The 14075-nt window shown below is 43.6% G+C and overlaps 1 protein-coding gene across 1 annotated transcript; it reads left to right on the top strand.

Moving 5' to 3' along the window:
• Positions 1-657: 657 nt before the first annotated feature.
• LOC110503424 (extracellular calcium-sensing receptor-like) lies at positions 658-8717 on the top strand. Its single transcript, XM_090219092.1, has 11 exons — positions 658-791; positions 904-1195; positions 1456-1698; positions 1834-1929; positions 2096-2411; positions 2500-2672; positions 2829-3059; positions 4003-4033; positions 5414-5607; positions 5905-6183; positions 6292-8717. Exons 1-11 carry the CDS (start codon positions 658-660, stop codon positions 6718-6720), a joined length of 2418 nt encoding a protein of 805 aa, XP_090075218.1. The 3' UTR covers positions 6721-8717.
• Positions 8718-14075: the final 5358 nt, after the last annotated feature.

Raw genomic sequence — 14075 nt, 5'->3', positions numbered from 1 at the left:
CTCCTCTCCTCTCCTACATTACCTTCAATAACATCACCCTCATAGGCTTTCTCCAATTACCCTCAATTACCTGTTCCCCAAGTTATCCTCCAATAACATGCCCCAATTAACCCCCTCCTGCCCCACCCGTCCCTGTTTTTTAGCCGGGGGCTCATTTCTCCCTATATCAGCATCTCCCCTTCTCTCCTCTTCCTCTCCCTCTTTCACTCTCTGCAGGAGATGCTAGACTGACAGACACTCATCCTCTCTGTCTGTCTGTCCGTCTCTCTCACCAGGATAAGGTTTACTGTTGATAGGTAGGGCAGAGATGGAACATGTTTTTTTGTGTGTCTATCCCTGTTGTTTCATACAACTGTCTGGTTACAGGTGTCCGTGGTGTATGGTGTATGGTGTATGGTGTATGGTGTATGGTGTATGGTGTATGGTGTATCTCTTAATTGCTAGTGTTTCTTTGTTCATGTCATTCTATTTACTCAGTGTTCTGTCTGTACGTTCTTGCTTTGATCTCTCTCCTCCAGGTGACGGACTTTCCCAGTCCTCGACCTTGTCTCTATCCAGGTGATGTGCCTCTGTGGCTGGCTGTGGCTGCTCTGCTGCCTCCCTATCCCTGGGTGTGTCTGGGGTCAGTCTGGAGGTGGAGGGGGGGCCTGTCGGCTGATGGCTAACCCCATCTCGGGCAGTGTTTATCGGGCAGGAGATGTGGTCATTGGAGGCCTGTTCCCCGTCCATGTGGAAGCCCCTCTACCAGAGCAGGAGTTCAGGAGTATTGAGGGAAATGTGACATGCACAATGTACGCAACTCACAAGTGATGTGTGATGACAGCTTTGTGTCATTGTTTTCACGTGTAAAGTGTTTTCAGTTACCTCCTCTCTACCTGTCTCTTCCCTTCCTCCATCTGTCAGGTTCAACCAGCGTGCTTACCGCTGGCTCCAGACTATGATCTTTGCGGTGGAGGAGATTAACCGCGACCCATTCCTCCTTCCTAACCTCACCCTGGGGTTCCTGGCTGCTGACACATGCCTGGCAGAGGGTACTACTCTGGGGACAGCCCTAGCCATGGTGACAGGCCAGGAGGCCTCTGTGGCAGGCACAGAGTGTGGAGCAACCCCTGAGGTGCCCGTCATCATCGGTGATGCCCGCTCCTCAGCCTCCATCGTGGTGGCACAGACCCTCGGGCCGTTTGATTTACCCATGGTGAGGCATGGGGTTGGATTACAGACAGGGATGGAAAGAGATAACGACTCTCTTACAGATTACATTCAAATATCTATCTAAATGACTTTCTTACAGATTACACTCAAATATATATCTAGATAACTCTTACACATTCAATTAAATATCTATCTTGATGACTCTATGTTCACTTCTTCTCTCCTTCTTCACTTCTCTCCTTCTGATCTCTGAGTCTTACAAATTCTTATTCTCCCTGACTCTCTCTCTCTGTTCTCTCCCAGGTGAGTTATTTTGCCTCCTGTGCCTGTTTGAGTGACAACTGGAGGTACCCGTCGTTCTTCCGTACGATACCCAGCGATGCCTTCCAGGCTCGGGGCATGGCCAGGCTGCTGCATCAGCTGGGCTGGGAGTGGGTGGGGCTGGTTTCAGGGGATGATGACTATGGAAAGTTTGGGGTTCAGATGCTTCTCCAAGATCTCCAAGGATCTGGGGTTTGTGTCGCCTACGCAGAGGTCATCCCCAAGGTACGACCTCACTCTGATGATTTCTGTCTCTCTGTAACTCTGCTTCGCCCCCTCTCCATGAATATAAAATATAAACACTCTCTCTGATTTTCTCTGACTCTCATTCCCTTTCTCTCACTGATGGGCATCCCCAAGGTACCATCTCAGAGACGGATGAAGCACATCGTGGACACCATCAGAGGATCTACTGCCAGAGTGGTGGTGACATTTGCCATTGCTCAGGATGCACGGGTAATCAGTTACTGGTCAGAGTATTGTTAAGTATTTGTTACACAACTGTAGCAGAGTGTTTTTGTCCTACCATGTCTTGATGCCCTTTATAGACAAGTATTTTCTTATTGATAATCAAGTACTTCAACTTGACTATCTTGATCTTTTTAACCGTCTCATTCTTCAGGCCCTGATGGAAGAGGTTGTCCGTCAGAACATAACAGACAGGCAGTGGATCGCCTCGGAAGCCTGGGTCACCTACTCGACTCTCTCTTCCCCAAAAAACCTGCCCTCTCTTGCCGGGACTATTGGATTTGCACTGAAGAAAGCTGTCATTCCCAGCCTGGGCCCTTTCCTAACACGCCTCCGTCCTGATGGGGACTACCAGAAATCCGACTCCTTCCTGAGGGAATTGTGGGAGGAGATTTTTGGGTGTTCCCTGGGGATTGACCTTAGCATGACCCCGTCGTCCCGGCGACAGTGTACTGGTTCGGAGGTCATAGGTGAGAGAAAGTTTACAACTAATGCTCTGTTTTATGTGTCCTGATCCATTCCCGACGTTGTCTCAGTAAAATGAAGTGTCAATCCTAGGTGAGGGGGAGAGCCAGTATGCTGACGTGTCTCAGCTGAGAGCCAGCTACAATGTGTACAAGGCTGTTTACGCCATCGCCCACGCCATTCAGGACATGGTGGCCTGTCCACCAGGGGAGGGACCCTTTAATAGTGGACAGTGCCCTGATGTCAGGAAGCTTCAGCCCAGCCAGGTGACAATACCATGTTGATCTGTTTTCAGGTTAACAACTCTAACGTTTCCAGTCAGGATACAATGGAAACACTTTATAAGTGTTGAGCACTAAAAGCCCAAAGCCACCACTGGTTCTAACTCTTAATCCTGTTCCAATAAACCTTTTGTCTTTGAGATTGCTCATTATCTGAGGAGAGTGAACTTCAGTACTCCTGTGGGGGATTTGATCCACTTTGACATGAATGGTGATCCGCCTGCCTCTTATGACATCATCAACTGGCATGTGACCCACGAGGGGACAGCAGAGTTTGTCCAGGTCGGCCATTTTCTGTCTTCAGTGGGAGTGGACGACCAGTTTCACATCAATATGGAGAAGGTGGTGTGGGGAGGGGGCAGCGGAGATGAGGTGAGTACCATTTAGCTTGGTTTCTCTGAGGCAGAGAGGTGTGTGTGTGTGTGTGTGTGTGTGTGTGTGTGTGTGTGTGTGTGTGTGTGTGTGTGTGTGTGTGTGTGTGTGTGTGTGTGTGTGTGTGTGTGTGTGTTAGAGAAAGAGACTTGTTTAGCGTGTCACCCTGAGGCAGACATACAGCAAAGAGAAAGACAGGGAAAAAAAAACAATGAATGTTCAGACAGGAAGCTCTGTCAACAATATGATACTGAATGTTAGATTAGACAGGAAGCTCTGTCATCAATATGATACTGAATGTTAGATTAGACAGGAAGCTCTGTCATCAATATGATACTGAATGTTAGGTCAGACAGGAAGCTCTGTCATCAATATGATACTGAATGTTAGTTCAGACAGGAAGCTCTGTCATCAATATGATACTGAATGTTAGTTCAGACAGGAAGCTCTGTCATCAATATGATACTGAATGTTAGTTCAGACAGGAATCTCTGTCATCAATATGATACTGAATGTTAGTTCAGACAGGAAGCTCTGTCATCAATACGATACTGAATGTTAGGTCAGACAGGAAGCTCTGTCATCAATATGATACTGAATGTTAGGTCAGACAGGAAGCTCTGTCATCAATACGATACTGAATGTTAGGTCAGACAGGAAGCTCTGTCATCAATATGATACTGAATGTTAGGTCAAACAGGAAGATCTGTCATCAATTTGATACTGAATGTGAGATATTTGTGTGGTCAGATTCCTCACCTAGTCCCCAGAGGGGCCCAGCAAACCTGCCTCTGTGTGTGTGTGTGTGTGTGTGTGTGTGCGTGTGTGTGTGTGTGTGCGTGTGTGTGTGTGTGTGTGTGTGTAATAATGGTGATAATAGTGATGATGATGATGATGACTGCATCCTCCCCACCGTCTGGTAGGTCCCTGTGTCTATATGCAGTGCTGCCTGCCCCCCTGGTACCAGACATGCGGTACAGAAGGGGAGGCCCGTTTGCTGCTTCGACTGTCTGTCCTGCGCTGAGGGAGAGATCAGCAACACAACAGGTCATCTATCAACTTTTCTCATTCCAATTCATATTTGACTGGTCCTGATTCTGACTGGTCCTGATTCTGGCTGGTTCTGACTGGTCCTGATTCTGACTGGTCCTGATTCTGGCTGGTTCTGACTGGTCCTGATTCTGAATGGTCCTGATTCTGACTGGTCCTGATTCTGACTGGCCCTTGTTCTGACTTGTCCTGATTCTCACTGGTCCTGATTCTGACCGGTTCTGAATCTGACTGGTCCTGATTCTGACTGTTCTTGATTCTGACTGGTCCTGATTCTGACTGGTCCTGATTCTGACTGGTCCTGGTTCTGACTGGTCCTGATTCTGACTGGTCCTGATTCTGACTGGTCCTGAGTCTGACTGGTCCCCATTCGTATCTGGTCCTGACTCTGACTGTTCCTGATTCTGACTGGTCCTGGTTCTGACTGGTCCTGATTCTGACTGGTCCTGATTCTGTCTGGTTCGGACTGGTCCTGATCCTGACTGGTTCTGATTCTAACTGGTCCTGATTCTAACTGGTCCTGATTCTGACTGGTTCTGACTGGTCCTGATTCTGACTGGTCCTGGTTCTGACTGGTCCTGATTCTGACTGGTCCTGATTCTGACTGGTTCTGACTGGTCCTGATTCTGACTGGTCCTGATCCTGACTGGTTCTGACTGTTCCTGATTCTGACTGGTCCTGATTCTGACCCGTCCTCGTTCTGACTGGTCCTGATTCTGACTGGTCCTGATCCTGACTGTTCCTGATTCTGACTGGTCCCGATTCTGACTGGTCCTCGTTCTGACTGGTCCTGATTCTGAATGGTCCTGATTCTGAATGGTCCTGGCCCTGACTAGTCCTGGTTCTGACTGGTCCTGGTCCTGACTGGTCCGGGTCCTAACTGGTCCTGGTTCTGACTGATTCTGATTCTGACTGGTCCTGGTTCTGACTGATTCTGACTGGTCCTGGTTCTGACTGGTCTTGGTTCTGACTTTTCCTCATTCTGACTGGTTCTGACTGGTCCTGGTCCTGACTGGTCCTGGTCCTGACTGGTCCTGATTCTGACTGGTCCTCAATCTGAATGGTTCTGACTGATCCTGGTCCTGACTGGTCCTGGTCCTGACTGGTCCTCATTCTGACTGGTTCTGACCTACCCTGGTTCTGACTGGTCTTGGTTCTGACTGGTCCTCATTCTGACTGGTTCTGACTGGTCTTGGTTCTGACTGGTCCTCATTCTGACTGGTTCTGACTGGCCCTGGTTCTGACTGGTCCTGGTTCTGACTGGTTCTGATTCTGACTCTTGATTTCTGTTCCTTCTCTGTCAGGGTCAGTTGAGTGTATCAGGTGTCCAGAGCGGTTCTGGTCCAACCCAGATCGTACGGCCTGCGTCCCCCAGCTGGTGGACTTCCTCTCCTACAGCGACACCATGGGCGTCATCCTGTCCGTCATCTCAGTTTCCGGGGCAACGCTCACAGCTGGTGCCCTGGCCACCTTCTTCTACCACCGCCATACGCCCCTGGTGAGTTGAATCATGTGATCATAGAAATACAATGAATAGAACGGGTGTCCCCATTCAAGTCAATGAGGGCATAATGGATGGACTGGCAGACATTTTGAGTGTTCCCGATGTCAGGAAGTAAAAGCTGGAGGTGTACCCTTCAAACTGTGCTGTGATTTGTTGAGTCAACTCTACTGACATTGCAAAAAATACGTTCCATTGCATGAGAGACATCAGACATCAGTTCGTACTGTGTCACATAAGGATGAGATTAATGACATCACTCTGTCTAAAGTATCATTCTCTGTCTCGTTCCAGGTGAAAGCCAACAACTCTGAGCTCAGCTTCCTGCTCCTGCTGTCACTCAAACTCTGCTTCCTGTGTGCACTGGTTTTCATTGGCTGGCCGAAGCCATGGACTTGCATGCTGAGACACACCCTGTTTGGTGTAAGCTTTGTGTTCTGCATATCCTGTCTGCTCAGCAGGACTGTGGTGGTGCTGGTGGCCTTCAGGGCCACTCTGCCTGGAGAGAACCTGATGAGATACTTCAGCCCAGCTCAGCAAAGGATGGGCATCTCCATCTGCACACTCATCCAGGTGAACATCTAGTTTTTACTATTGGAATTTATTTATTTCCTTCACTGACCGTATTCTGTTGTTATGGTGACTGTGCTTTTCCCTTCCAAACCCCTTTCCCTTCCACAGGTGCTGATCTGTGTGCTGTGGCTGGCCTTAGCTCCACCCCGGCCGGCTGAGCGGGGCGGCAGAGAGGGTCGGGGGCCGAGGGTGGTCCTGGAGTGTGACGTGGGCTCTGTGGTCGGCTTCTCTCTGGTGCTGGGCTATATTGGCTTGCTGGCCTCTCTCTGTCTCCTCTTAGCCTTCCTGGCCAGGAAACTCCCTGACAACTTCAACGAGGCCAAGTTCATCACCTTCAGCATGCTGATCTTCTGTGCTGTATGGATCTCCTTCGTCCCTGCCTACGTCAGCTCTCCTGGGAAGTACACTGTAGCTGTGGAGATATTTGCCATCTTAGCATCCAGCTTTGGGCTGCTGTTCTGTCTGTTTGCTCCAAAGTGTTTCATCATCCTCCTGAGACCAAAGAGAAACACCAAGAAACACATGATGTCCAAATAGAAACCACCAAGAAACACATGATGTCCAATTAGAAACCACCAAGAAACACATGATGTCCAATTAGAAACCACCAAGAAACACATGATGTCCAATTAGAAACCACCAAGAAACACATGATGTCCAATTAGAAACCACCAAGAAACATATGATGTCCAATTAGAAACCACCAAGAAACACATGATGTCCAATTAGAAACCACCAAGAAACATGAGGGACAAATGACACATACTCATTTCGGGATTTAAGGATTGTAGAATGTCCATTCTGTTTGAAAACATACATTTCCTGGTAAACTTTCACCATATGACCTTGTTAATACCAACAGTTGATGTCGGAAGTTTACATACACATTAGCCAAATGCATTTAAACTCAGTTTTTCACAATTCCTGACATTTAATCCTAGTAAAAAGTCCCTGTTTTAGGTCAGTTAGGATCACCACTTTATTTTAGGAATGTGAAATGTCAGAATAACCGTAGAGAGAGTGATTTATTTCATTTCAGACTTTATTTCTTTCATCACATTCCCAGTGGGTCAGAAGTTTACATACACTCAATTAGTATTTTTAGCATTGCCTTTAAATTGTTTAACTTGGATCAAACGTTTTCGGTAGCCTTCCACAAGCTTCCCACAATAAGTTGGGTGAATTTTGGCCCATTGTTCTTGACAGAGCTGGTGTAATTGAGACCGGTTCGTAGGCCTCCTTGCTCACACACTTTTTCAGTTCTGCCCACAAATGTTCTATAGGATTGAGGTCAGGGCTTTGTGATGGCCATTCCAATATCTTGACTTTTTTGTTCTTAAGCCATTTTGCCACAACTTTGGAAGTATGCTTGGGGTCATTGTCCATTTTGAAAACCCATTTGCGACCAAGCTTTAACTTCCTGTGCAGTTGCAAACTGGCTTTTTTTCTGGCGGTTTTGGAGCAGTGGCTTTTTCCTTGCCCGATAGGCCTTCAGGTTATGTCGATATAGGACTCATTTTACTGTGGATATAGATACTTTTGTACCTGTTTCCTCCAGCATCTTCACAAGGTCCTTTGCTGTTCTGGGATTAATTTGCACTTTTCGCACCAATGTACGTTCATCTCTAGGAGACAGAACGCGTCTCCTTCCTGAGCTGTATGACGGCTGCGTGGTCCCATGGTGTTTATACTTGCGTACTATTGTTTGTGTAGATGAACGTGGTACCTTCAGGCATTTGGAAATGGATCCCAAGGATGTTCCAGACTTGTGGAGGTCTATAATTATTTTTCTGAGGTCTGGGCTGATTTCTTTTGATTTTCCCATGAGGTCAAGCGAAGAGGCACTGAATTTGAAGATAGGCCTTGAAATACATCCACAGGTACACCTCCAATTGACTCAAATGATGTCAATTAGCCTATCAGAAGCTCCTAAAGCTATGACATCCTTTTCTGGAATTTTCCAAGCTGTTTAAAGGTACAGTCAAATTGTGTATGTAAACTTCTGACACCTGGAATTGTGATACAGTAAATTATAAATTAAATAATCTGTCTGTAAACAATTGTTGGAAAAATGACTTGTGTCATGCACAAAGTATATGTCCTAACCGACTTGCCAAAACTATAGTTTCTTAACATGAACTGTGTGGAGTTGTTGAAAAATAGTATTAATGACTCCAACCTAAGTGTATGTAAACTTCTGACTTCAACTGTATAGTCATATAATGTGTCAGAATGAAATATGTCTATATAAACTCAACAATACCATTAACGATTACGTCAACTCATGGTGGAAGAGATTCCTTCATCATCCAGTGTGCGAAGTGTGTGTTTGTCCCTCATCGTACACTAAAATGCAAACAGGCATATTCCACTGTTTGCTTACCCACGGTGGGAACCTCTCCTCTCCCCATATCTCCTTCCTAAAATCAAATCAAAATTAAATTTGTCACATGCTTGTTAAACAACAGGTGTAGACTACCAGTGAAATGCTGACGGGACCTCTTTAATATTATACTGTATTTGGTGAGGAATAAATACACAGTGAAAATAAATAACAACAAGGAGTTGGGCTGTTGTGATGTACCACAAGGAGTAGGGCTGTTATGACGTACAACAAGGAGTAGGGCTGTCATGATGTACCACAAGGAGTAGGGCTGTTATGACGTACAACAAGGAGTAGGGCTGTTGTGATGTACCACAAGGAGTAGGGCTGTTATGACGTACAACAAGGGGTAGGGCTGTTGTGATGTACCACAAGGAGTAGGGCTGTTATGACGTACAACAAGGAGTAGGGCTGTTGTGATGTACCACAAGGAGTAGGGCTTTTGTGATGTACCACAAGGAGTAGGGCTGTTATGACGTACCACAAGGAGTAGGGCTGTTATGATTAACAACAAGGAGTAGGGCTGTTATGACGTACAACAAGGAGTAGGGCTGTTATGACGTACAACAAGGAGTAGGGCTTTTGTGATGTACCACAAGGAGTAGGGCTGTTATGATGTACCACAAGGAGTAGGGCAGTTATTCTGAACAATAAGGAGTAGGGCTGTTGTGATGTACAACAAGGACTACGGATGTTATATGTACCACAAGGAGAACAGCCGTTATGCTGTACAATAAGGAGTAGGGGTGTTATGCTGAACAACAAGGAGTAGGTGTGTTATTTTAGTCAGTTAAGAACAAATTCTTATTGGCTGCGCTGCAAATTCAAATAAAATTATATAAAAATCAAACTTTCATTAAATCACACATAGATACTCAATTAATGCTACACTCGTTGTGAATCCAGCCAACATGTCAGATTTTTAAAGGCTTTTCGGCGAAACCATAAGAAGCTATTATCTGATGATAGCACAACAGTAAACAAAGAGGGTAGCATATTTCAACCCTGCAGGCGCTACACTAAACTACACTAGTCTCTATGGGGGTGCCACAGGGTTCAATTCTTGGACCAACTCTCTTCTCTGTATACATCAATGAGGTCGCTCTTGCTACTGGTGAGTCTCTGATCCACCTCTACGCAGACGACACCATTCTGTATACTTCTGGCCCTTCTTTGGACACTGTGTTAACAACCCTCCAGGCAAGTTTCAATGCCATACAACTCTCCTTCTGTGGCCTCCAATTGCTCTTAAATACAAGTAAAACTAAATGCATGCTCTTCAACCGATCGCTACCTGCACCTGCCCGCCTGTCCAACATCACTACTCTGGACGGCTCTGACTTAGAATACGTGGACAACTACAAATACTTAGGTGGCTGGTTAGACTGTAAACTCTCCTTCCAGACCCATATCAAATATCTCCAATCCAAAATTATCTGGAATTTAATTGTATTTATTTATTTATTTTGCACCCCATTATTTTTATTTCTACTTTGCACATTCTTCCACTGCAAATCTACCATTCCAGTGTTTTACTTGCTATATTGTATTTACTTGGCCACCATGGCCTTTTTTTGCCTTTACCTCCCTTATCTCACCTCATTTGCTCACATCATATATAGACTTGTTTATACTGTATTATTGACTGTATGTTTGTTTTGCTCCATGTGTAACTCTGTGTCGTTGTATGTGTCGAACTGCTTTGCTTTATCTTGGTCAGGTCGCAATTGTAAATGAGAACTTGTTCTCAACTTGCCTACCTGGTTAAATAAAGGAGAAATAAGATAAATAAAAAACTAAAGACAGAAATAAAATATAAAACATGCCTTACCTTTGACAAGCTTCTTTTGTTGGCACTCCAATATGTCCCATAAACATCACAATTGCTCCTTTTGTTCGATTCATTCCGTCCATATATATCCAAAATGTCAATTTATTTTGCGTGTTTGATCCAGAAAAAAACAGCTTCCAAATTGCCCAACGTCACTACAAAATATTTCAAAAGTTGCCTGTAAACTTTGCCAAAATATTTCAAACTACTTTTGTAATACATCTTTAGGTATTTTTAAACGTTAATAATCGATCAAATTGAAGACGGGTCTATCAGTGTTCAAGACAGGAACACAACAAACCAAGCTACTTTTGAAGTCTTGCGCAGCTCTCAACAGTGTTACGCAGTTCCTAGTTGGCCCTACTTCTTCATTGCACAAAGGAATAACCTCAACCAAATTCCAAAGACTGGTGACACCCAGTGGAAGTGGTAGAAATGGAGAACAAGTTCATAAGAAATGTCGTTTGCAAATGAGAACTCACTGAACAGACAGAGAAATGAGAACTCAGTGAACAGACAGAAACCTCAACAACAACAAAACATTCTGAATGGTTAGTCCTCTGGGTTTTGCCTGCTACATAAGTTCTATTATACTCACATACATGATTCAAACAGGTTTAGAAACGTCAGAGTGTTGTCTATCCAGATCTACCACTAATATGCATATCTTATATTCTTGGCATGAGTAGCAGGAAGTTGAAATTGGGCACGCTATTTATCCAAAAGTGAAAATGCTGCCCCCTATACCTTAAGAAGTTAAGCACATTGCTACTCTTTAAAACCGGAGTAGCCCACCTGGCTGGCATGGAAATTAACCACAGGTTAAGCTTCCTCCATTCTCTATTCAAGTGCAAAGGCCTATGGATGATGTGTGCTATTTATTTATTTATTTATATACTATACAGATGATGTGTACTATTTATTTATTGATATACTATACTATATACTACTATACTATGTGTACTATTTATTTATTGATATACTATACTATATACTACTATACTATGTGTACTATTTATTTATTGATATACTATACTATATACTACTATACTATGTGTACTATTTATTTATTGATATACTATACTATATACTACTATACTATGTGTACTATTTATTTATTGATATACTATACTATATACTACTATACTATGTGTACTATTTATTTATTGATATACTATACTATATACTACTATACTATGTGTACTATTTATTTATTGATATACTATACTATATACTACTATACTATGTGTACTATTTATTTATTGATATACTATACTATATACTACTATACTATGTGTACTATTTATTTATTGATATACTATACTATATACTACTATACTATGTGTACTATTTATTTATTGATATACTATACTATATACTACTATACTATGTGTACTATTTATTTATTGATATACTATACTATATACTACTATACTATGTGTACTATTTATTTATTGATATACTATACTATATACTACTATACTATGTGTACTATTTATTTATTGATATACTATACTATATACTACTATACTATGTGTACTATTTTCCGCTGCCACTGTCGCCGTTGAAAATCAAAACTAATTTCACACATATTATTTAGTTTACACTACCAATCAAAAGTTTGAGGTCACTTAGAAATGTCCTTGTTTTTGAAAGAAAATCACTTTTTTTGGTCCTTAAAAATAAAATAGATCAGAAATACAGTGTAGACATTGTTAATGTTGTAAATGACTATTGTAGCTGGAAACGGCAGATTTTTAATGGAATATCTACATAGGCGTACAGAGGCCCATTCTAAGCAACCATCACTCCTGTGTTCCAATGGCACCTTGTGTAAAGTAATCCAAGTTTATCATTTTAAAAGGCTAATTGATCATTAGAAAACCCTTCTGCAGTTATGTTAGCACAGCTGAAAACTGTTGTTCTGATTAAAGAATCTAACAAAGTAGTGAATAAGGGTATGTGCTACGTACGCCTCTTGGAGGAGGGAACTCAACACCCTGCTACATCTCAACTCCCCGTGGAGTGAAAAAAAAGTGTGATCGTAGATACGGGGGAAGGACGACAGAGGCTAAGAAAAATATCGTTTACAGGGAATTTATTATTCCTAACACTTTGTAAGGTGGACGGAACCAAAGCAAATAAAGTAAAAGTTAACGAATCCCCTCTCCTACCTTACCTGCCTTCCCACTACTAACCTAACCTTTAGCACCACCTGGTGCACTAACCAAGATACAGGCGGTGGTCTGCCCAGGTCTTACCTAACCTTTAGCACCACCTGGTGCACTAACCAAGATACAGACGGTGCTCCGCCCAGGTCTTACCTAACCTTTAGCACCACCTGGTGCACTAACCAAGATACAGGCGGTGGTCTGCCCAGGTCTTACCTAACCTTTAGCACCACCTGGTGCACTAACCAAGATACAGACGGTGCTCCGCCCAGGTCTTACCTAACCTTTAGCACCACCTGGTGCGCTAACCAAGATACAGACGGTGCTCCGCCCAGGTCTTACCTAACCTTTAGCACCACCTGGTGCGCTAACCAAGATACAGACGGTGCTCCGCCCAGGTCCTACCTAACCTTTAGCACCACCTGGTGCGCTAACCAAAATACAGGCGGTGGTCCGCCCAGGTCTTACCTAGCGTGCTTAGAGTAAATACTATGGGGTATGTATGTCCGAAGGCTTCTTGCCTAAACACTCCCAGGTTGTGTTCCCCTTCCCCCCCTGGGAACAAATGAAACAGAATAATTTAGCAATACTCTAAATGTGAAATTTCAATAACCACAAACACTAAGTCGTATTGGCGTACACGTACCTCTGAAGGAGCGGCTACAAGATAATATCAAAACAACTTTCACTGACCGCCACAACAACCAACACAGGAAAGAAAATATAAACTTCCCATTGAGGAGGAAACACTGGCTTTTATCAAGCTGGAGAAGGAGTTGGTAATTGAAGAGACAGGTGTTTCCCCTGACGAGAGGGAGGGGTCAGAGCTCCAATCAGCTATGGGGCCGACCAATCAGCTGCTATAGGAATCCAGGAAGCCATTTCCTGAAATAGACACACATACAAAGCCAGAACAGCACAGAAACTGGGGAACGTAACAGTCTGAATACTGTAAATGTGATATTTCACTATTTTTGTTTTGTCATTATGGTGTATTGTGTGTGTAGATTGACAAGGGGAAAAAACTATTTTATCAATTTTAGAATAAGGCTGTAACGTAACAAAATGTGGAAAAAGTTAAGGGGTCTGAATACTTTCACAATGCACTGTACACACACACACACACGCACACACACGCTGTCATGCAAATGTAAATGTAAATAACTGCCAGTCTAACTGTAATTGACCTTTAATTAACACCAGCACACTTAGCATCCATGGGCTTCCACTCACAGCCTACAAGCCACTGATGAAGACCTTCGGAACATCTACGTTTTAAAAAGTCTAATAAATCCATGTAATATTGCCTAGAACCATCACAATAAATCCATTATGTATATGAGACAGGTCTAAAGAAACATTAGGACATTGAGGAAAATGTATTTCAGAAGAACAGAATAGCATACTGAGTTGTCCTTATGGCCCTGATCTTGATGTGCCGTAAGGCTGTGAGCTACACTAGTTCATTCAGCAGACAAGATGTGCTTATAATTCCCGTGGCATTATT

This window comes from Oncorhynchus mykiss, chromosome 24, assembly GCF_057628025.1.
Source record: "Oncorhynchus mykiss isolate SJ-2025 chromosome 24, ASM5762802v1, whole genome shotgun sequence".
Classification (NCBI taxonomy): domain Eukaryota; kingdom Metazoa; phylum Chordata; class Actinopteri; order Salmoniformes; family Salmonidae; genus Oncorhynchus; species Oncorhynchus mykiss.
The sequence above is the reverse complement of the archived record's forward strand: the minus strand, read 5'-3'. Positions and strand labels throughout refer to the sequence as shown.

Coding starts and splice junctions, on each gene's coding strand:
- LOC110503424 (XM_090219092.1), top strand. CDS start 658: ATGGCTAACCCCATCTCGGGCAGTGTTTATCGGGCAGGAGATGTGGTC. Junction 792..903: donor GGAAATGTGACATGCACAAT/GTACGCAACTCA, acceptor TCCATCTGTCAG/GTTCAACCAGCGTGCTTACC. Junction 2,412..2,499: donor TACTGGTTCGGAGGTCATAG/GTGAGAGAAAGT, acceptor TGTCAATCCTAG/GTGAGGGGGAGAGCCAGTAT.